The 25,115-nt window shown below is 32.9% G+C and overlaps 1 protein-coding gene across 1 annotated transcript; it reads left to right on the top strand.

Moving 5' to 3' along the window:
- On the top strand, positions 598-21,996 carry LOC109326188 (myosin-17-like). The gene is made up of 39 exons (XM_019558877.1): positions 598-622; positions 3,952-4,080; positions 5,877-6,020; positions 6,132-6,277; positions 6,358-6,514; positions 6,680-6,738; positions 7,215-7,374; positions 7,484-7,633; positions 7,710-7,846; positions 7,949-8,095; positions 8,490-8,591; positions 8,662-8,719; positions 8,807-8,908; positions 9,142-9,179; positions 9,396-9,522; positions 9,635-9,805; positions 11,672-11,803; positions 11,910-12,019; positions 12,207-12,267; positions 13,252-13,429; positions 14,831-15,036; positions 15,145-15,264; positions 15,368-15,466; positions 15,582-15,803; positions 16,474-16,613; positions 17,141-17,258; positions 17,344-17,394; positions 17,496-17,576; positions 17,883-18,053; positions 18,220-18,375; positions 18,477-18,680; positions 20,187-20,324; positions 20,413-20,483; positions 20,582-20,681; positions 20,758-20,814; positions 20,897-20,953; positions 21,038-21,118; positions 21,423-21,505; positions 21,644-21,996. Exons 1-39 carry the CDS (start codon positions 620-622, stop codon positions 21,774-21,776), a joined length of 4,599 nt encoding a protein of 1,532 aa, XP_019414422.1. The 5' UTR covers positions 598-619; the 3' UTR covers positions 21,777-21,996.

Below are 25,115 nucleotides of genomic sequence, written 5' to 3'. Positions count from 1 at the left end.
ACCAAAAATAATGAAGACGTATATATTATTATACAATTTAGCTCTATCTCTAACAAATATCATATTTTGTTTAATTTAATTATACTTATCACTAGTTTTTGTTTAAGAATTTATAATCATCTCTTATTGGGTGTTAGTAAGTATAATATACGGATGAAATTAAAGATGAGATGATATTTCATTAAAAGTAAGGATGTAAATGTAATTTAATATAATATTTAATACTTTTAAAAGTTATTTCAAAGCATTAAATTAGTATAAATATAATTGGTGAAATAGAAAAGAATATAATACATATACATGATCATCAATACATTATTCATCATTCATATGTATTTTTATAGAAAAGTTAATAATAACTAATCTAAATAATATATGATATAATAATAATATATAAAATTCATTCACAATTTATAAACTTTGGTATGTAGTTACGTCCATATTTTTCAGAAACGAAACTCTCTCCATAACGTTCTTTTCTTTCTCCGCTTCAATTTTTCAACTTCATTTCTAACTCACCGATTCAACTCACCGAGTTCCATTTCACCGCTTGAACTCACTGAGTTCTACTCCGCCGATTCAACTCACTGAGTTCCATTCCACCGCTTTATTCATCGCCATGGTAACTCACTAACTTCATTCTCCGACATTCTACTTTCTCATTCCGTTCCTTTCTTCTTCATTTTCCTTTCACTCTTTCACATGCACCGTTGAATTTGTTTCACTCGTACGGTTTTTTAGTGTAATATACCGTGTCGGTGTAATGATTTATAAACTGTCAAATAATGATTAAATATGAACGGTGGATGATGCAATTACAGTGTATCTAATGTTGTGATTTTCGAAACATCAAGGTTTTTGGAGTTTGATGTATAGTGTGTAATTTTGTTTCAAAACTTTGATGAAATTCTAATGTTTTTAATTCAAGAGGCGACAAATTATGATAATGGATGCATGCATTTCGAAAAGATCGTGTGCAACGTGGTTGAATTTTGCTGTTGACTTTCCTTTGACTTTTTTAGCTGTTTCGTTGAATTTGTTTGACTCCTAGTGTTTTTTTTTTGTTTCTTTGGAACTTTTATGTGTGGTTATTGTGATGCGTGTATGTAATTTTGTTTCAAAACTTTTATGAAATTTTAGGAGTTGAAAAATTAGGATGATTGAATCCGTGCATTGCTAAAAGATTGTGTGCAGTGTCGTTTAGTGATATACATCACATAGAAACATAGAATCATAAACAAATGAAGTAATTGAATCATAAAAAATAAATACATTTTTTGTAATATTCAGGTTTCAATTAAGCAAAAATATGTAGCTTGTTTCATTTTATAACAAATCAAACAACTTTGCAACACAATTTGGTGTTTTGCATGAGTCAATGACTTGTAATTGCGCTGGGATCACATCATTTATCCGATATTTTGTGTTACTCCTAGTATCAAGGTCTTGTAACTGGTTAAAACAAACGAAACTTAATTGGAATGTTAATAGATTATAATATTTTGACCAATTGCACTACTTTAGTGCATGCAGTGACGCAAAGTGTGCGACAAATGATGTTTTAGGGTGTAGGGGATTAGGTAGTGAGTAGTGAGTAGTGAGTACCCAATAAGCACTTATACCTCATAGTATCCGGTATGTATGCTGCAACCATTTTAGAGTTGCTTGTGAGGAGTTTCATTGATAACAGGACCACAAGAAACAAAGCATACAGAAGCCCTCTTCAACTAAGAAATAAAATAATGCTTTAACCTAGAAAAACAGTAAATGGCCATAACACAAGTTGTTAAATGGGGAAAAACTTAGAATAAATTCATATATTATGGATACAGAAGGTGATTTTTCAATCATTTATAGGCTGCTGGTTATATTTAATGAACTTCCCAGCATTATTTATGAAATCAACAGCAAATAAATGTCTGAGAACTCACCACAATGCATGCAACAATTTCATTTTGCAATACGTAAAACATATAAATACCATGTGTAAAGCAGGCAGGGGCTTGTAATTATGCCTAATTGGAAGATAGGAACAATTGGATCTATGAAACAACCATGTCTAATGTTGTCTAGCGAAGAAGGTTGAGGAGGCAATGTTCACAATTTGATAGTTTAGAAACAAAAACAAGAAATGCAACCTGGTAAACTTGATTGACTACTGCAACAAAGATTATTCATTAGAGTGTTGGGAGATTAAGATTTTAAAAGTGTTTACAATTCAGCATAGTTGCCTATAATTTAAGTGGGAGTGTTCTTCAAGTCCTATTGTAATAGTATGTTATGCATTTTTGCTTAATGTTAACTAAAGTGGAACTAAAGGCCATTAGATTTGAATGGTTGCTGAAAGAGGGAGCTAATTAGTATTGAAGAAAGAAGGGACTGATATGAGATTTTTCGTATATCCAATACTTAATAGAAATTTATTCCAGAAATAAATTATGGATGGATTATTTTTTCCTACCCTCTAGATTGCATAGAATAGAAACATTATCATAAATTAACTTAGGAAGGATGATTATGTGTCTGGTGTAGGAAGACTCAATAACAAATCTATCAGTTGACGACCTTAAAGCTCAATTGGACTTGAGTGTGATGTTGATGTTGGAGGTTTGATCCTCCATGATCCTTTTCCCTTCCCCTACCCAGGTGTTTGCACCTCCGAAATAACGAGAAAATAAATCTTTCTCAATAATGTTGAAGAAATTTGATCTCAGTCTTTTACTGGAACTTAGGAGTAGATTTGTGAGAAATTGTTCCCGTGTGGTGTTATTTTGAACTATAAGTTATAAGTTTATTGGCATGATTTTGGCCCTGTGTTTGGTTTGAGAGAGAAAGTAAGGAGCAAAGAAAACTTAAAAGCTGAAATTTTCTCTTATTTTGATGAAGGGAAATGTAAAAGGTTGAAAGAAAACTCTAGAAGTAAAAGTTCAAAACTTCTCCTCAAATTTCCACTTCATTCCAATATTTCAGATTATTTCATGATTCACAGTGGTCCGATTATGTCATACTACCATGGGACAATGATTTTGGTGAGTGCCAACCTCATTGCTTGTCTTTCCATATAATTGTTGGCTAAGCTACAAGAAATGACATTAACACTAATAAATGTTGAAATCAATATACAGAAAACAATCTATCAAAGTTGGCCTAGTGGTTAAGGAGGTGTGATCCTTGCCTTGCCTTCTCTGGTTAAAACCTTGACACTAAGGAGGAGAATTAACTCTTCTAATTGCATTGGGACAATGTACAGAAAACAATCTATCCCCTTGCCTTCGTGGATAGGGGACTTGGTCTTAGTTGACTTGAAAGCTAACCTGAGCAACCCCTAATCGCACAACCCAAAAGGAAATTTATCGACATTAATATCATCAACATGTATGTCAAATTCCAATTCTGACAAACCACAAATGTCATCATAATAATTTGTGTAGAACCTCCCTACAATTATTGGATTTCTTACAGAGATCAATTTGCATTTTAATTACTTTTCAATCTAACTACAGTTATCTCTTTATCTTTTTGTTTGTTGATTTAAAATTCCTTTGTTTTTCTTCTTTCATATCTTATTCATTATTGGCCTTGTTGTTAAAAGAAAGTTCAATTTTATGTGTGTACTCTTGTATATTAAATCTTTAGGGTTGACAATGAAGACATTTCCTTGCATTGTTTCAACAAATTTACTTGATAAAATGTATATGGGTTTATTAGCTGTAGTTGCTTGATGTTGACAACCATATATATATATACACCATTTTGTTTATATCTTCTCAGAATTTTAAGCTTAATGGGAAATTGTATAAATTTTTGTAAAATATTTATTTCCTCTTTTGTAAAATACTTATTTACTTTCTAAAATTAATATATCGTTAGTGATTGTTATTGTGGAATGACCATACTATTTATATGAATTTACATGTTTGCTTTGAATGTCCTATGTGTTTGTCTTTGCAGTCCGCTCTAGTGAACATATGTGTAGGCTCTCATGTCTGGGTTGAAAATCCAGTGCATGCATGGATTGATGGAGAAGTTTCTAAAGTTAATGGTGAAGAACTTCATGTTTGCACGACAAATGGGAAAACAGTGAGTAAATTCTGTGTACTCTCTGTGTTGATATTGTTTACATAGATTCTTTACTCAATATATTATTTTAATTAATTGCAAATGTAGTTTTCTCCAAGAATCTAGCTACCTTAAATCACTTTTTGTAAATGTTTCTCATATACAATGTGATCCTATTAAATCTTGCCCTGAATGCTTATATTGTATCTTTAATTAGCGAAATGCACTATTTACAATGTGATTCTATTACAAGACATGAATCCAGTTGGTTAGAGAAATGAATATCTTTTACCAAACCCAGTTATACCCCAATAATTCCAAACATGAAAGTCGTAAGATGATGAAAAATTAGTATCAGATCTCGAGTGGTACAGGAAGCCACTTGGAAAACTGAACAACCATCACATGTCTAGACTTCTTTTTCCTAGTATGTATAGCAGTCAGTTTCTGTCACCCCTTGACATTGTCAATGGGATGCACCTTTGCATATCTTGAGGTATCTAAAAGAAACCCCAATCCATGGTGTTCTCTATAGGACCATGGCCATTTATGATTAGAAGGGTACTGTGGTGCAGATTGAGCTGGGTGTCATGTAGATCGAAATCAAACTCTTTACTGTGTGTTCCTTGGAGGAAATTTGATCTCATGGAAGGGGAAAAATAACATGAGATAACAATGTCAAGTATAGAGTCTGAATATCAAGCTATGGTTTAAACTTTCTAAAAGTTTTTATGGGTGTATCAACTGCTTGATGAGATCGTTGAAGGTGTGCTCACCTATAAAGCTGTGGTGTAACAATCAGGCTGCCATTCACATTGCCTCAAATTTGGTATTCCATGAAAAAGAAAACCACTTATAAGCTCATTGCCACTTCATTTGGAAAATGATTCAGTAAGAACTTATAGGCTTATAGCAACAAGACATGTTAGAGCTGGAGAAGAGGTACATAACATCCTCAAGAAGGTTCTTAATGGGAGTAGGATTAACTTTGTTTAACAAGTTGGGCACGATAGCATGTTTGATCCACCTTGAGGGGTTTTTTTGGAGTAGGGTATTAAGAACATGTTTTGTGTGGTTAAGTATATTTTAGTCTTAGGTACAAACATGTACTACATTGTACTTTTGGTTATTTTATTTTGTATAAATAGTTGATTTGTAATCACATTGGGTAAGGTTTTCCTTTCAGTTTACAACTTCACATTATCTAACCGAGTATCATTCTGTTTGTCAATTAATTAAAGATACTTGATCTGTAATCACATTGGGCAAAGTTTTCCTCAGTTTACATTATCTATAGGAGCGTCCTTTTTGTTTGACAATTAATTGAAGAGTGCCTATTGTCATGAACCATCTCTCCCAAATGCTTAAGTTGTTGGATTGACATACATGAATGACTTTACTATATCTCTAGCACGCTCCCTCGCAAAAGATCCTTTTAGGCTTGAAGTATGGCTAATACATATACCCATTTTTATAGGGGCTACAAGAATTGAACCCATGACAACTTGGTTATAAAGAATTCGATACTATGTCATGAACTAGGCAACGGTAAGTTTGGTTACCTTGTTACCTAGAGGTCATGGTTTCAAATCCTGGAAACAACCCATTCGTTTGTGAGAGTAAGGTTGCGTACATATACTCTCCCCAGACTTCACTAGGTGGGACCCTTGTGCACTGGACCACTCTTATTTTTTTGTCATGAACCATCTCTACCAAATGCTTAAGTTGTTGGCTGAAGGCACATGAATCACTTTATTGTATCTCTAACACCTATGACATTGGATTGTGTATTTAATGGCATGAAAATATGATTGCAGATTGTCACAAATATCTCAAAGGTTTTTCCCAAGGAATGTGAAGCCCAACCTAGAGGTGTGGACGACATGACAAAACTATCATATTTGCATGAACCAGGAGTTCTTCATAACTTAGCAACTAGATATGAACTCAATGAAATCTATGTAAGATACTATTACTTTAATTATTTCATTGAATGCTGAAATTGCTTGGGTTTAGTTAAAGTAGAAACTTGTGGTTATTGTAACCATGCTACTCCTCCAACGTTGTTTCAGACATATACTGGCAATATCCTGATTGCAGTAAACCCATTTCAAAGATTTCCGCATTTATATGATACTCACATGATGGAACAGTATAAGGGAGCTGCATTTGGAGAGTTGAGTCCCCATGTTTTTGCTGTTGCAGATGTTGCGTACAGGTAACTAGTAGGTGTCTGTGTCATTGGCTTTCTGTGTTGTTTTTGTTATGATTCACTTATTCTCATGTCCGTTTTGTTAGGACAATGTTTAATGACGGAAAAAGCAACTCGATCCTGATAAGTGGTGAGAGTGGGGCAGGTAAGACGGAGACAACAAAGATGCTTATGCAATATCTTGCTTACCTTGGGGGACGGTCTGGATTGGAAGGGCGTACGGTTGAACAGCAAGTTCTGGAAGTATGATGGAGCTGTTTTCCCCCCCTTAGATACTCTATCTTTGTGTATATGCCTTAGTTCATTCTATTATTTTATTTCTTTGCATAGTTTTGTTAGATATGTAGGGTTTTAAAATAAGAATGGTAGTTATTTCCCCATTCTTACTTTTGTACTAAATACCTGCAGTCTAATCCAGTTCTCGAAGCATTTGGGAATGCAAAAACAGGTAGAAACAATAACTCAAGGTGAGATTTGGAAGCTGCATTGAGTTTATAGTAAAACAAACTTCGTTATTAAATGGTCTAGGAAAGTGATTATGACTATATTACTTCAATGAATGAGATTGATAGGGAGATCATGTAATGATGAGAAAGAACCATTTTTTTTCATAATTCTTTTTACCCAAACTGTGGTCAAATATGGTGGTTAAACAAGATGGATGAGATCACCAGATCACTACATCCGTAGCTAAAATATATTTAATATTGGAATAATGGGTTATGTTTGCTGGTATTATGTTGCACTATTGACTAAAAAGGTAAGCCCGCACTATGTGCAAGAAGGGTCGGACTCTCTACGTAGGTCTATAATATGCAACCTGACCTTGCATTATTTCATAAACCTTGTAAAATATAAATAAAAATGGATTATAAATATTTTCATGTTCAAAAATCAGAGTTGATATAACACTTATCATGTTTCTGCTGATACTGAGATGCAGTCGTTTTGGTAAATTTGTGGAGATCCAATTTGACAACAAGGGAAGGATCTCTGGGGCAGCCATACGGACATACTTGCTTGAAAGGTCCCGCGTTTGTCAAATTTCTGATCCAGAAAGAAATTACCATTGCTTTTATCTTCTTTGTGCTGCACCGGCTGAGGTAAAAAGGCTTTTTCTTGGTCTGAAATGCTCCTTTTTCCATCAAAAGATTGATCCTATGTTAATATAATATAGGTCCAATTTAATTTCGACAACTCCATATTTTATAGGTAAAAGAGAAGTATAAGCTGGGACATCCAAGCTCCTTCCATTACTTAAATCAATCCAACTGCTATGAACTGGATGGTGTCAGCAATGCAGACGAGTATGTTGCAATTCTAAGGGCAATGGATAGTATTGGAATCGGCAAGGAAGAGCAGGTTAGTCTTCCTACACTGTATTTGTTAATAGAATAGAAAGTTGAAGTTACTTTATTGATATTGCAATATATTTCAGGAGGCAATTTTTAGGGTTGTTGCAGCAATTCTACACCTTGGAAATGTTGAATTTTCAAAAGGAGAGGAGATTGACTCTTCAGTAATCAAGGATGAAAAGTCTAGGTTCCATCTTAATATGACTGCCAAACTTCTTAAGTATGCTCTAATCCAATCCTTTTGTGCATTTCATGATTGGTTTCATGATTGTATCATGATTACGTTATTACTCTTTACTTTTGATATATAATACTATTATAGGTGTGATACTATGAGCTTGGAAGATGCATTAATCAAGCGTGTGATGGTAACACCTGAGGAGGTTATTACAAGAACCCTTGATTCTATTGCAGCTGTTGGTAGCAGAGATGCACTAGCTAAAACCATTTATTCACGTTTGTTTGATTGGTAATAAATCTTTTGTGCTATTTCTGCTTTATTGTTTGCAATACTGTATTGTCCCTCATGGAGATCCACATTCTAATTAATGCAAACTGCAAAGTTCAATAGAGCTATACCTCAAGTCAATGTATTGTATAAAGAGACCTAAACAAGTTTATCCTTTCTCAGGACTGAATAGCCACACTTAGATATGATTATCAACTGTGAATATGGCTAACCATCTATAAACTATAAATTGTTACTTCAGAAAAACAATAATCATATTTATAGTTGAAATAACCTCACAACAACGTGAAGGAGTTATTGTTTGTTGTAATTTCTCCTAGAAAATAAGGTTATATGATTAGATCGATAATTGTTCTACATTCATTAGGTTTCTTATTCTCATAATTTCTTTTAGGCTTGTGGAGAAGATTAATATTTCAATTGGCCAAGATCCAAATTCAAAATCTATTATTGGAGTTCTTGACATCTACGGGTTTGAAAGTTTTAAGGTCAACAGGTTAGCTAATACTTCATCTGCATGTATGATTCGGTATTTAGCTTTGCATCTAATAAATTTCGTTTTAAAGTTTTGAGCAGTTCTGTATTAATTTTACAAATGAAAAGCTACAACAACACTTTAATCAGGTTCGATAAATTCTGATACAATTTGCCATCTAAATTTTGATATTTATTTTTTCCCTGATATATTTTATCATTGTTCAATTCTTGCAGCATGTCTTTAAAATGGAACAAGAAGAATACACCAAAGAAGAGATCAATTGGAGTTATATAGAGTTTGTTGACAACCAAGATGTTTTGGATCTAATTGAGAAAGTATTTACTATTGCTTAATGCATTGTTAGTTTCTTTTATGTCTGCTGAACTCTGAAGCATGTGATTTGTTTATAACCAGTTATAAGTACAAAACTCACTTTGTTCTCTTTTTTAAGAAAATGCATAGCTTTTCAAATGCTAATGAAGTATAATGTGCTCTTTAGTCGTACAAATTCTCTCATTTTCCTACAAGGAACTCAGATACTTACAATTTTATTATTCAATCTTTGCAGAAACCCGGTGGAATAATTGCACTTCTTGATGAAGCCTGGTACGGGACCAATAGAAACTTCACTGTTTATCAGACACTGCTAAGTTATAGAGAATGAAGATGCTTTATATCTTTTGCACAATCACTTGATTTTTGTTAGTTTTATAATTGTATGCTACTTCTAGTTTGTGGTTATTTGGGTGTGTAGGGGACTTATATCAGGCATTGCCTGGACATCTTAATTTGGTTGGACTCATTAGCTTGGTTGTGACACAGTATGTTTCCTAAGTCCACACGTGACACATTTGCTCAGAGTTTGTACCAAACGTTCAAAAACAACAAGCGCTTTATCAAACCTAAACTTTCTCAGACTAGTTTTACCATATCTCATTATGCAGGAGAGGTAGATATATTTGACTTTCTTTCATTTATTCCTTTGTGTACCATTTTTAACTACAATTGTTGCACAAATATGTTGCTTTTGTCTTCTTTATAATTTTCATTTCTTTGTCCAGGTTATATATCAGGCTGATATGTTTCTAGAAAAAAACAAGGATTACGTGGTCGCAGAACATCAGGATCTGCTGACACTCTCGAAATGCTCATTTGTGGCAGGTCTATTCCCTTGTTCTCCAGAGGTGTCTTCAAAATCGTCCAAGTTCTCTTCAACAGGGTCTCGTTTTAAGGTATGTTAGTTGATAGTATTTTTTTAGGAGCTCTTTTAAATGGACCAAGGTCTCTGGTTTTGCCTACTTAATTTGTAGAAAGCATACCTGATATTCAATGGTATTTGATTATGGTCCTTTTCTTTTATGGTAAAAGGGAAAAATTAATTAGCAGAAAGTAATAGAGTGAATTTCAAAATGAATTTGATTACATTCTCTAAAAAAGAGAACAAAGTGAAATTAATATAAACACGAATACATTAATATTGTGGGCCTTCCAATCTCTATGACCAAATAAAAAAACCAAGCCTTAATCTCACTAGGTGAGGTCTGCTACATGGATTGAACGACACTATAATACTCTATCATAAATTATGTTCATTGATAAAACATTGATTTCTAAATTTCTCCTAATCCTTTTGCCTGTAGTTTTTCTTGGTCTCCCTCTTCCTCTAGGAATTGGACTAACTTTCATTTGATCTACTCTCCTTATTGGGGCTTCTACCAGTCTGATCCACACATATCCTAACCTCCTGCGGAGTGATTCTACCATCTTTTCTATAATAGGAGTTACTCCAACTTTCCCCTAATGCATTCATTTCTAATCCTATCTTGTCTAGTGTTTTCACTCGTCCAACTCAACATTATCATCTCTACTACATGAACTTTATTCTTTTGTTGGCATTTCACCGCTCAACATTCAGTCTCATATAACATTGCAGATCTTATAATTGTACAGGAAAAATTTTCTAAATGCACTAAGATATTTATTTGTAGGCCACAAGAGGTGATGCCATATAAATGACTATATCCTATAATATCTACATTGGTTAATGTTATAGTCTGCATCCACTCCTACCAAATACTCTAATTCTACCAATATTGATCTTCTCTGAGATATCCTGTACTTTCTTGTAGGGAGAATCACTTATTTTAGTTTTTAAACACCTCTGTACTTAAGGTAGTTCCATCTCAATTATTCCAATAAACACTTTGAGCAGCTGAATTATGGATAAACAAATTGTCAGTATTTTTGGAGCTTATAATGTGGGTAGAAAAATAAATGTGTTGCAATCCTCACAATTTTTATCTTCTAAATGGTTAACCCAGTATCTAGAACCCCAATGTGGGCAGATAACTGTGATTGGCTCATATTCTGCATAGAACTCAACTATTTAATCAAGATCATTATGATTGTCCTTGTATAATTTACTTGTGGTGGTTCTATTTTTCCTGGTTGTAGAAGTTTCATTGGGTAGTAGTATTATCTTGAAAATGCTTACTATTGGTTGCATATCCACTATTCCACTTACTAGAAAGCCATGGGTACTTGAACTGCCCTTGAGATGTATCAGCTGCAGCTGTAAAGATGCCAGTGTTTTTTCATATTACATACTTTAGCAATTCATTACTTTCATCACTTGTTTTACTTTCCTTCTCATAGATTTGTTAATAATCACTATTACATGAAGAGTGAATTACTGACATCAAAATTTGATTCGGCAGACATTCAAAATTTGAGATGTATCAGCTGCAGCTGTAAAAATGCCAGTGTTTTTTCATATTACATACTTTAGCAATTCATTACTTTCATCACTTGTTTTACTTTCCTTCTCATAGATTTCTTAATAATCACTATTGCATGAAGAGTGAATTACTGACATCAAAATTTGATTCGGCAGACATTCAAATTTCTATACTTGTTCTTTAAGTTCTGGCTTCGCTTTTTGAAAGTCAAAGCCATGATGATACTAGGTCGATATGCATGCCATTTATATGAATCTCTTATGAATTATTAAATCTTTGACATCCACATCTCAGGTAAATGAAGTGCTTGTTTTTATGATTTATAACAATTAAATGATATATGTCTATAAAAATGTGCAGTTACAACTTCAATCTCTGATGGAGATCCTCAATTCAACAGAACCTCACTATATCAGATGTGTGAAGCCAAACAATGTCCTCAAGCCTGGTATTTTTGAAAATGTCAACATTATCCACCAATTACGCTGTGGTGTGAGTATATTGTGCTCTTTTATTGTCATTATTGAAGCATGCAAAGGAGCAATGTCTTTGACATCCGTGTACACTTGATTATTTATCTTATTGTTATTTGCTTCAGGGTGTTCTTGAGGCAATTAGAATCAGCTGTGCTGGATATCCTACCAGGCAGACCTTTTATGAGTTTCTTAACCGATTTGGTGTTCTTTACCCTGAAGTTCTATATGGAAAGTAAATTTCATCTCCTTTTTAGGCTCCTTTTGTCTTCAAATTGGTGCTTGTGTGTTTTCCTTTCAAACATATTTGTATGAAATATCTGATATCTATACCAGCAACTGTACTGCTTTATTTTTTAGTTCCTTGTTCTATTGCATGCATTGCAACCCCCGGTTAATTATTTCTGATTGTTCCATTTCAGCTATGATGAGAAGGTTGCATGCCAAAAGGTCCTGGATAAAATTTGTATGAAAGGCTATCAGGTGATTTAGTACTTCTAGTAAACTTGTGTTTAATTTGCTAAAAAATGAGGGTCAACACAACGCAAAAAGATTTTTCTCTTGTTTTATTTTTAAACTAGGCAATGGACAACACAATGGGCTAATTAGAGGACTTTACAAAACTCTTTTTTCATCCAATAACCAGGGACAAAATTTTGTCCACATCACTAAATATAGAAGAACCACAAACTCACCCCTAGCCCCTTACCTCCTTTCCTCACCACCACTGTCACCAATGCATCATTTTAGGATTACCCTTATAAATGTTGTTGAATCTTTAAATGGTATTGTAGTATATTTTGCACTGCTATGCTTGTGATATGCATATACCACCAAACAACATATAAAACAAAATGTTCTACTGTGACTCAGCTACTTTTGCTATGCCACTTCGCTTTTGTTGTCCCATGCACCAGACACCCTGAATTTGTTGATAGTTGTGCATGGTGGAGAGACAAAATATGAAAAATGAGGATTAGTAACCAAGCCACAGTAGTTGCCTATATGAATGATACCCTAAATATGTATAGCAATCCTTGTTCTTTAACCATACATGGTGAAACTATGCAGTGACTAGCACCACCAGAATTTTTTTGATTTGTTTGATTAGAAAATAGCATAGGTATGACATTGAAGCAACCATATGGAAGCTGTTGGAATAACCATTTAGTGTATCATGTTGTAGATTTGTCTATGGATAATGGTTGATAAAAGATAAAACTGAATTATAAACTTACATGAAAATGCTTTTCTACTTCCCGTAATTGAAAGTATTAATTCTAGAATCCCGCCCCTAATATCTTTGCATCTTCAATTGACTCTAGAATTGCTAAAGTTAAAATTTTCTAGTTTTTATGTCTAGAAGATAGTTTTGGTGCCTAATAATTTTTCAGAATTTTGGAAGCCTATCAATACCTTGGACTTTGTAAACTCTAAATTCATACAAGGTTTATTATGGTTTGTCAGATAGGCAAGACAAAGATTTTCCTAAGAGCTGGTCAGATGGCCGAGTTGGATTCAAGAAGAGCAGTGGTTCTTGGAAATGCTGCCAGAATAATCCAGAGACAAATACGCACTCATATTGCACGCAAGGAATTCATTGAATTACGTCAAGCTGCAATTCTTTTGCAATCTAATTTGCGAGGTATCCTCAACTCTCTTACTTCATTTGGTTTGATTTTTTTTGTTTCATAGTTCTTGTAAGTCACACTCTTTGGTCTAGAAGTTGCTTGTTTTCTTGTGAATTGCTACCACATTCCTATTTACCTGTCACATTGCAAAAAACATGTCCCATACGAAATGTAATGTTTGTGTTGATTTACATAACATTTATTGTGTTTCTTTGTGGTCATTAATTTTTTCCACTAATTACGTGAATCAAGAAAGTATTAAATAAGGGTAAACGTGGAAAATAGATGTTAATGCACTCTTGAAATTCTAAACGAGACAGATAAATAGGAACAACAAATTCTTCAAAATGGACAGATAAATAGTGAAGAAGGTGGATGTGTCTACTGGCTAGGTTCATTTATCCTTAGGCACTGATTTTATTTTTTGGATTTCTGAAGTTTTATGCCATTTAAAGCTTCATAAAAAACTAGGACCTTGATTGGTGCAAATCAATCATATCGAATTTGCAGCTCAACATATACTTTTTTACTTTTTAGGAAACCCAATTAGATCCTAGGAGACATACTAATTGCTGTATACAAGTATGTATTTCATGGTCATTAAATATGAACATGTTAGCATGGGGATCCGGGAAGCATTGATATATTGAAGATGACGCTGGTTTAATACTGTGTGACATTGAAGTGCATGTCACTGATGAAGGGCACCATTTAGTTTTTGGAAATATGATGGTATCATTGTAACTGGAAACTCGGAATATGCATTATGTTGTATGGAAGAAAAAGCAAAATGATCATGTATCTGGTGGTTGAAGAGAAAGTGATGGAGAACGAGCTTGAATTGGAGCAGCAAAAGATGATAATGGTGGAGATCAGGCATCCACAGAAGGATCGTCATTGGCATTGGCCATGACAGCGAGTGATACCACGTAAGAAAAGATGGAATGAGAAAGGGAAAAGAGATAAGAGAGAGTGAAGACGAGAGAGAAGAGTGTGGTAAGTGTCACTCTTCAATATTATTGACAAAATGAAAGTTAGTTACAAGAGAGAAGCTCACCTCTATTTATAGAAGGTGAGTTAGCTTCTCTCAAAAGTTACTAGTTAGTTTTAATAACTATCTCTACAATTACAAAAGTAAAGTAAACCCTAATCTGTAATACTCTTATATACAATACCCCTAACCCCTAGCATTATATCAATATATTTGTGTTTACATATGTTGATTATCTTAAATTTAAAAGTATTCCAATATCCATGTCGAACTAAGTATTTGAGCTTCTTTGCGTTCATGCTGCATTAAATAGTTGAATCATTCTCTTAAAGATGGTTTCTTTCTTCATATGGGTTCACCTATATGAACTGTTTGTCATAATATGATATTATTGATTCTTAAAGTGTTTTTCAATAACAAATAGGCATATTGGCTCGGAAGCTGTATGGGCAGTTACGACGAGAAGCAGCAGCTGTGAAAATTGAGAAGAACTTCAGAGGATACATTGCCAGGAAGTCATACTTAACAGCACGGTCATCTGCAATCACAATACAGACAGGTTTAAGGGCTATGAATGCTCGCGGCGAATTTAGATTTAGAATGCAAATAAAGGCTGCAATTCTTATCCAGGTTATCTTGTTGATCGTCTTCATAGTTTATAGACTTTTAGTTGAGAAAATGACCACACGAATTGCTTATTTGCCTTGCCATAATGATCTTCTGTTATAATCGCTTCAGGCTCATATACGACAGCATATTGCACATTCCTATTATAAAAGACTACAAAGGGCAGCGGTTGTCACTCAGTGTGCTTGGAGGAGAAGGGTTGCTAGGAGGGAACTTAGAAAGCTTAAAATGGTCTGAAATGTTCTCTTTCTATGTGTTTGTGTAATTAATCTGTACTTTCATTGCTTTACAAGTAGCTACCGTAGGGAGTAACAAATTGTATAACTTCATTCAGGCTGCAAGAGAAACAGGGACCCTTATAGAAGCAAAAGACAAACTGGAAAAGCGTGTTGAAGAACTTACATGGCGTTTTCAAATTGAGAAGCGTTTGAGAGTAACCTCATTATCATTTATTTATAATTTTATATTAATATCTGGTTGCGATCTTTATCACATATTAATGGTGCATTTTTTGCCATAAGCTAATCATGTTTTTGTCTGATTCACAGACTGATTTGGAAGAGGAAAAGGCACAACAAATTGCTAAATTACAGAATTCTTTGCACGCAATGCAAATACAAGTAGAAGAAGCAAATTCCAAGGTCATCAAAGAGCGTGAGGCAGCTCGTAAAGCCATTGAACAAGCACCTCCCATTATTAAGGAGACTCCTGTTATAATTCAAGATACTGAAAAGATTAATTCCTTGATGGGTGATATCAATAGTTTGAATGTAAGAATTTTTTTATTAAATAGATAATGCATCATCTGTCCCCAAGAGTCAGCTCATGCTAGAGCTGCGGGACATTAAGTGTGAGAACCTGTGTTCAAACCCGGCAGCTCTCTCTCCCCCCTCCCTGTGAAAAAGAAGAAAACAAACTTTGCCTTCCAAGAAAATAAAATATAATACACCATTTATTTATATCATTTACTGTATTAGCCATGTGTTCTCTTGAAAAACATCATTTGGAAAGGCAAAGTGGATACTTTCTTTAACCGAAATAGCTAAGTGGCAAACTATCAATTGACATTGCATGAATGCTTCTAGTTTGTTTCTTATTTTCCTTGGTCATTATTTTTTTCTGATTGATTCCTACAATGTCCAAAAAATCCTTGGACCTCACTCATCTCTCAAAGTTATTGAAGTAGTAATACATGATTATATCAAGACAGCTCATCCTGCCATGGGTGAGTTCAACTAAAATTGGATTTTTCTAGCTTCTTTTGTAACACACATCCATTGATAATTGGTTTGGATGGGATCGATTCAGCCTCTGCACCTAGAGAGTTTGAAAAGACAAAAGATGTCATCTTTGGTTTTCGTTAGAATCTTAAAACTTATTAGCTATGAATGACTGGGAACATATTGACTCTCCAATTTAATCTCCTGATTAATCATACAGGAATCACTGGTGTTGGAAAGAAAGGCCAAAGAAGAGGCCAGAAAAGCTCAGGCTGAGGCTGAGGCTAGAAGTGAAGAGCTGGTTAAAAAAGTTGACAATTATGAGCACAAAGTGGATCAACTCCAAGAATTGGTTCAGAGGTTAGTAAAAAGGTTGAGGGCTAGAGAGCTATATAGTTAGTGAGCACTACTGTCCATACTACTTACATGCAATTTAAACTTTTTCACTACAAGAAACTAAGAATCGGGTCCAATCTGGTACTGTAAACTTTCCCTTTTTACTTTGCACGCATCTGGTACTGCAAATCTCAATTCTCTAGTTGGGTCTACATAAAGGCCTTGGTTGCCTATATGGTCACATTCCTTCAGTAACAGCACTGTTCACTGGCCTCTAAGAATAAGAAAATAAAGGAGAAAATTGAAAAAATCATTTTCATGCACTTTCAGGGGTGTAGGGCACATTATTCCATACGGCATCACATTTTTGTGAAAGAACAAATATCCCAAGCCTTGGAATGTGGTTTATTTTGAATATGTTGTGTACTGTTTTTTTTTTCTGTGTGTGCCTCTGTTGTATGCATAATACACTTCTAGCATGAATAACCATCTAAAGCGGTGTTGATAAAAATCCAACTTATTCTCTTTGAAAAAAATACTCTACAATTCAGGCTGGAGGATAAAATTTCAAATATGGAATCAGAAAATCAAGTTCTTCGTCTGCAAGCCCTTGCAGTATCTCCAACTGGAAAAGCTCTATCTGGTGGACCAAAGACAGTGACTATTCATGTAAGGAAAAACATGTGGTCATTACTCTGAGTTCTTTACGTTTGAAACAAGATTTATAATGACATTCTTTGTGCACAATTTTCAGAGGACACCAGAAAAAGGGAATGCTCTAAATGGTGGAGAAAAGGATATATCAGTAAGAGGAAGTGTTGCCATTGATGATTACATATTTGCAATAGTTTTGGGAGTGGAAGGTTTTGTTTAGTTTGTAAAATGTTGACCTTTTATCTGTTCTAGGGTATGACTCTTACTGTACCACATGTACGTGAACCTGAATCTGAGGGAAAACCACAAAAAATTCTCAATGAGAAGCAGCAAGTGAGTGTCCAGTTAGATGCACTTAAAATATGAATCTGTTAAATATACTTGATTGTGAAAATACGGAATATTTTCTGAATGAATACACAGTTTCGTTACTATATATAAACCTAGCAAAATAACTATTTTGCTAAAATAGGCTAAATCTATGGCAACTGATAACCCGTCCTAATAACCATATAATTTACAACAGTTACAAATAATATCTTATTTTAATGTGTGGGATCATTGAAACCATGTTTGCTAATTTCAGTCCTTTTCGTCCTTGCTTGTCAATTTCACTTAAAATCTGTTTTTCTTGCTCAGGAGAATCAAGACTTGTTGATCAAGTGCATATCACAGGATTTGGGGTTTTCTGGTGGCAAACCTGTTGTTGCGTGTGTTATATATAGATGCCTTCTTCGCTGGAGATCATTTGAAGTCGAAAGAACGAATGTCTTTGACCGTATCATTAAAACAATTGCTTCAGTTGTTGAGGTAACTTATTGGATTTATGTCAGTCCTCATGCGCTTTTGCATTTAAACATGCTTATATTTCACTAGAAGTATTTCACTAAAAACATGCTTATATTTCACTAAAAACATGCTTTTGCATTTAAACACTAAAAGTATTTCACTAAAAACTGACTTTTGCACTATTAAGGCTCAGGATAATACTGATGTATTAGCCTATTGGTTGTGTAATACATCTACTTTGTCGTTGCTACTGCAACGGACGCTCAAAGCAAGTGGGCCAGCTAGTTCTACACCTCAACGGCGAAGAACAGCATCATCTCCTCTGTTTGGAAGAGTGTCTCAGGTATGAAGCAATTGCTTATCCTTTTTGGCTATGCTTTTACCATCTGTTTACTTAAATTTCTTATATATTTGTACACATTTGTTTCCCTTCTCTGATTCTAGGGGCTGAGGGCATCTCCCCAAAGTTCTGTGTCATCATTAAACAGTAGAGGACTTGGCAGATTGAATGATTTACGGCAAGTGGAAGCAAAATATCCTGCACTTCTTTTTAAGCAACAACTCACTGCCTTCCTTGAAAAAATATATGGAATGATACGAGACAATCTAAAAAAGGAGATATCTCCATTACTTGGATTGTGCATCCAGGTACATTGTGAAAAGTTTTTATTCTTTTTACATAAAGCTATGGGAAATTGAAAAACAAAGTTACGAGTATTTCTCTATGGTTACGAACTATAGATGTTTTAAAGAATTGGCAACCACATGTGACTTTTAAGTGAATAGCATGTTATTTAGAAAGAATCATAAAAGATGTTGTACTCAAATTTGAAAAAAAAGAATTGAAGTGATTGTTGAAGATTTCTGATTAGAAGAATTTTTTTTTTACTTTTGAGTCCATACTTTATGTCAGACTCGGATGTGCTTAGTGAACATATCCAAGAGTTGGTTCCAGGATGTATGCTTTTTGCAAATAATATACTCCTAGATAGAGAGTCGAGAAAGGAAATAAATGGAAAGTTCGAGACGTGAAGATACACTTTACAAGCACATGGTTTTCATTCGAGTAGAAGTAAGATAGAGTATATGGACTATAGGTTTAGTGGGAGGCACTAATTCTAGCTTGGAGGTGAATATTTTAGACCATACCATACTACAAGTCACACGATTTAAGTACCTTGTGTCCTTCATATAAAATTACAGTAAAATAGAGGGAGATGTAAACCATAGGACTCAAATGGAGTGAACAAAAAGGAAGAGTGTTTCAGATGTTATTTGTGATTAAAAAAAGTATCACTTGAGTTTAAGGGAAAATTTTATCGCACAACTATTAGAACTGTGTTGTTATGTGTGATTAAATGCAGGGCAGTAAATAAGAGTGTAAATTCAATGGAAACACTAGAAAGACACCGTAAAGAGTGAATGCATTAGAGAAAATTGAAGTAATGACTATTATAAAAAATATGGTAGAATCTCGTTTTAGGTGATTAGACATGTAAAAACACTCATTAGGAGAAGTTGATCAGTTGGAGAGTAGCCAAATTGCTATAGGAAGAATAAGACCTACAAAAACTGTAGGTCCATTAAGAAATATTTAAATGATCTGCCTTTTTGTTCCTATTTATTTGTCTATTTTAAAGAACTTTTTTTAATTGTCCTGTTTAAAAGTTCAAAGGTGCATTAATTGTTATTTTTCATTTTACTCTTATTTAATATTTTCTTAATTCAAGTAAGTAGTGGGACAAACTAATGATGAGACTTAGAAAGAGGGTAGAGTCTGGAAAAAACACAATAAATGTCATGTAAATCAACACAATCATTACACTTCTTAACGAACTTGTTTTTTTGCAAAGGAATAGATAAATAAGAATTAAGGTAATAAATGATTTTTATATATACATAATTCATTATAGGATATTATCACCTCATGTGTTCCTTGTGACCAACCTCACCTAGTGAGAAAAGACTTGGTTATTGTTTACATGAAAATGAGAAAAACATTGATTGAGTTAGGCAAAGAAATATGTTAGATTAATCCCTACATTGCTAGTGCATTTTTCATGGCTATGCTTTTTGTCTATGTAGGTTAGACTTCAGAAGCACAATTATGAGGGTTTATTTATGTATCTTTTCTTTATGATAAATCATCTGCAGGCTCCAAAGACCTCACGACAAAGCTCAATAAAAGGACGTACACATACTAATGCAGTTGCTCAGAAAGCTTTAATTGCTCACTGGCAAAGTATTGTGAAGAGCTTAGACAATTATCTAAAGATTATGAAAGCAAACTATGTGAGCTCTAACCTTGAACATTGGATGTTTACTCCATTTCCATTGTTGTCTGAATATGATCTTGAAGTCTGAAGTTCTTTCTTAATAGGTTCCATCCTTGTTGATACGTAACGTGTTCACCCAAACATTCTCCTTCATTAATGTTCAATTATTCAACAGGTAATCTCTCTCTCTGTTCATGTGTGTCTTTGAATAGCATGTGCTGCAACTAAAATGCAGTCATTTTGATGGGTTTAATTTAATGTGATCATTACCAGTCTTCTGTTGCGCCGCGAGTGTTGTTCATTCAGTAATGGGGAGTTTGTAAAGTCTGGTTTGGGTGAATTAGAACAGTGGTGCGTTGAGGCAACAGAAGAGGTGAGAACCAATCAGCCATTTTAGACCTTTTACTTTTTCCACTTTTTATGTCTCAACCTGAATTTGTCTTGTACAGTATGTTGGTTCAGCTTGGGAGGAACTAAAGCATATCAGGCAGGCTGTTGGATTCCTAGTAAGAGTCATTTTTTATAGATTCAAATTCGATTCAATATTGCTCGTAGTGACATCGGCTAACTTTCAATCTTATATCTCAGGTGACACATCAAAAACCGAAAAAGACGATGAATGAAATCACAAAGGAACTTTGCCATGTTGGTGCCTTCTTTCTTTTAACTTTCTGTAATATCACAGTTCTCTTTGATTTTCCTCCTAACTATGATCTTTTGGTGCTGCAGGTTCTGAGTATACAACAGTTATACAGGATCAGTACAATGTATTGGGATGACAAATATGGCACACACACTGTGTCCACAGATGTAAGTTAATGTTGCTGATTTTGTTAATACTGATTTGCTTATAGTATTTTTCTATTTCAATGTACACATCATGTGCCGAATTCCCAAGTTGAATCACGTGTGAATGTTTTTTGGTATAACCAAGGGTATCCTCTCACCTTAATGGTAAGGAACTAATCCTTTTTGGAGTGCATGGATGTCCCTCCCAACAAGTGTCGCTCCTAGTAATTGAACCCTTGACATTTTGGTCTACTTCTGAATCGAAACCTTCAGCAATTGTGAATGTGATAAATCTAAACATGTAAAATCTCTCTTGAACATGCAGGTTATAGCAAGCATGAGAACAATGATGTCTGAGGACTCTAACAATGCTATCAACAGTTCTTTTCTATTAGATGATGATACAAGGTATGTGTCGCGTAGCCGAAAATCAGGACGCGACAGCTGGTGATAGTATGTTATAAACTCAAGCAAACAATTTAATATTCCATTGCCTGGTCTTTAGATTCATCTTCCTTTCTCATAAACCATATTTTATGGGTGCAGCATACCATTTTCAGTAGATGACATTTCCAAATCAACGCAACGAATACAAGTAGCAGATGTAGAGCCACCTCCATTCATTCGCGAAAACTCGAGATTCGGGTTCTTATTATCGCGCTCCGAGTCATTCACATAGCCAGTGATTACTGCCTTCAACCCAGGGCAATGCATGCACAAGGTTCTAAGTGGTGAAAGTTGTGCATATAATCTCATTTTTGTTGTGAGTATAGTATATTTTTGCTAACCGAGGCTTCTAGTATTGGCTTGTTGCTAGGGTTGATTCATTTTTATACTCCAAAATTCATAAACACAAAGGGGTTTGAAGCCATGTCAAGGTTCATATGACCCTTGAGCTTGTTGATGGCTCTTAGAAAATCTTCATCATTTATTTATACTTATTAAACAATTGTATAATGAAAAAAATTTGTAATATTGATGTTCGGGTAAAGATTTATAGATAATCAGTACATCATACAGTGATAGTGTATAAAATTCTTATTATCAGTGCATATATTTTTTTTTATAATGAAAAATAAGCAATGTTTGAGTTTATTTAACAATCATTTTAATTAGAGGGATCAATTTAATTATATATATATGTGAGAGGTAATCTAATTAAAATTAAATTATGTCAATTATTATATATTAATAACTTTTTTTATAAAATACAAATTCATCATTGAATTGAAATTTCATATCCTATAAATCTCACATCAAATTTAATAAAAAAAGTTGTATAGTATTCTTATGTACATGAAGATTAATGTATATATGTCTAAATTTGTAAAAATAGAACCTATTGATTATGTATTTATTGAGGTTCAAATTTCAGACGGTAATGGTATATTATTAATATTGATGTAATTCTATATAAAATTGTTACTTGTATAACAAATTTTTGTATTACTAAATGTAATTCCTCACCTTAATGATAAGGAATTAATTTATTTTGGGATGTATAAATTTTTCTTCCAACAAGTATTCTTCTCGAAAATTGATTCTTTCATATTTTGGTCTTTTTTTCATATTTAATGGGGTATAGTATAAAATAATAAAGTATCTCTTCATACTAAGATCTTACTTGATTGAATTCTTGTTTAGTGGGTTCATTTCCCTTTAGGATTTAATATGTATACACTGACAGTGTAAGTGATTTTTACACTGTCAGCAGATCTCCACCATTCATTTGTTAGCTAGTATTGACTTTCAAATAAAAGTATTACAAATCAATAATAGATTATGTGCTGACAGTATAAAAAACTTTACACTGTCGGGGCATAGATTTTAAACTCTTCTCTTTATATATACTTTATTGAGGGGGCATGTTATTATGAAAAATCATTATACATGAGTATTTTGAGTTATCACATTAAGGTTTTGATGGAAAATGTAATATGGATCATTCAGTTTAATATAATGTTGGTTATTTAATCACTCATCTATTAAAAGAAAAAAGATGTATACACTCAGTGAAAGATTTGTTTATACCAACACTGAAAGATTTGTTTATATTGTTACTGCATCATCCACCATTTATTTTTAATTATATTGACTTTTCAAAAAAAATATTCCAAATAAACAGTAAATAATGCACTGATTATGTATAAAACTTTACATTATTAATGTATAAATATTATATTCATCATACATAAAAACGGTCTCCTCACTTCATATGCATCCCTAAAATTGATTCAAGAACATTGTGGAAAAGGTAAAATTAATATGAATAATTGAATTCTATTTCAATGGTCAAGATATATATTACTATTTTGAATGGTCATATAAATATTAATTAATTACTATCTTAATCATTTATTAAAAAAATATCTTACAATATTGTTGTAACAAACTTTCTACATTTTTTATTATTTCAACTTTTTATTTTAATTTTAGTGTATACAAATATTATTTCCTAAAGTATTAATCTATAATACATTGAATTTTACTGAATTACAAAACGATGCTTGAACCTTAGGTGTCAAAATGCTAGTTTATAACCATTATATTTATTTTATGGGATTCTAAAGTCACTTAAAAAAAACTCTATATGCACCATATATTTTAATTTTTTTTTGCTAATAATGCCAAAACTTATTGTTTCCAACTTATTCATAGATATGTATATCATTTATAAAGTTATGATTTAATAAAATTTTAATAATTTGACTAAGTTTTAAATTTATTTATCTCGTTTTTTCTTGATTAGAGTATATATTGTTTGATGGTGTTTACAAACTATTGGTGAAATTGTAGTAAAATTTTCCTTCTTCATTTCTATTTGGTGTTAAATTTAGAGTATAAAGTTAATAAACAACATTAACAAGCATTATGAGTTTTTTTTTTATGTAAATCGAGGTAATTAGTTCAACTAGTAATATATTTAATCCGATCAATCACTAATTGATTTAGTATCCTAAGTAAGTAAAAGAAATTGTTTTAAATCTATTATTAAATCTCCGTACTAAAAATGTAAAGTTTTTTATATTCTTAGTATATATTTACCATTGATTTGTAATTCTTTTGTTTGAAAGTCAATACTAGCTAATATATGAATTGTGTGGATTTATTAACAGTGTAAAAACACTTACACTATTAGTATATAAATATTAAATCCTAGTCAAATACTTTCACCATTTGAGAAATTCAACTATGCTAGGTATGGAGAAAATTAAATTGGATGTGCATAAAATGGGAAGGAAGTTATTATAGGTACACAAACACTTAACTGTCATGTAAATTAAAGTATATTTGCACTTTATTAAGGACCACAGGTTTATTTTTAATTTTTTATAAACTAAGCATTGAATTGTATGTTGACTATAATGAATATGAATTTAAAATCTATTTTCTTAGTGTATATGTTTTTATATTGTTATCTATCATTCCGCTCGTAGTTGTTAAATTTAGTCCGGATAAGCTAGTTTGACGAGTCCCACTTGAAACTGAGTACATATTCAATCCAAGTCACTCAACTGATCATGATCATACACCAAAACTTGTATGAATCAATTTGACTCGGTCATATTCAATCATTATTTAAAAACATTAAAATGACGTTGTTTTGAGAGAAAAAAGTGATGTTTTAAAGTATTTGTAATTATATTAATCGTTGTTGTAGTTATGCATGTTCTTTATTATATTGTGTTACAACAAAAGATTAGTTTTTAATCAAGTTATAATGTTATTTATTTATTTTTATTTTGACTAAAACATAAAACAAATGTATTTTAATAATATTTTCAACTTAATTATGAATTTGATTGTATTAAACAATTGTTTTTAGTTGTTTAATAGAGCACTTATGACTTAATTGAGCACTTGTGTGGTGATAATGATTTAAAATTAGAAGTATATAAATATTGAATAATATTATTGATTATAGATTTTCAGAATTTTTAAGTTCAACTGATCTAACTTGTGACTTAATGATTGACCAATGACCCATTATCATAATATCATAAGTGAGTCAATGGTG

This window comes from Lupinus angustifolius, chromosome LG14 (assembly GCF_001865875.1).
Source record: "Lupinus angustifolius cultivar Tanjil chromosome LG14, LupAngTanjil_v1.0, whole genome shotgun sequence".
Taxonomy (NCBI): Eukaryota; Viridiplantae; Streptophyta; class Magnoliopsida; order Fabales; family Fabaceae; genus Lupinus; species Lupinus angustifolius.
This window is presented reverse-complemented; position numbering and strand designations above follow the sequence as displayed.

Excerpts from the sequence above, each read along its gene's own strand:
- LOC109326188 (XM_019558877.1), top strand. Across the intron at positions 6,515-6,679 it reads TTGAACAGCAAGTTCTGGAA|TCTAATCCAGTTCTCGAAGC; the intron begins GTATGATGGAGC and ends AAATACCTGCAG. Across the intron at positions 17,259-17,343 it reads CAAAGACAGTGACTATTCAT|AGGACACCAGAAAAAGGGAA; the intron begins GTAAGGAAAAAC and ends CACAATTTTCAG.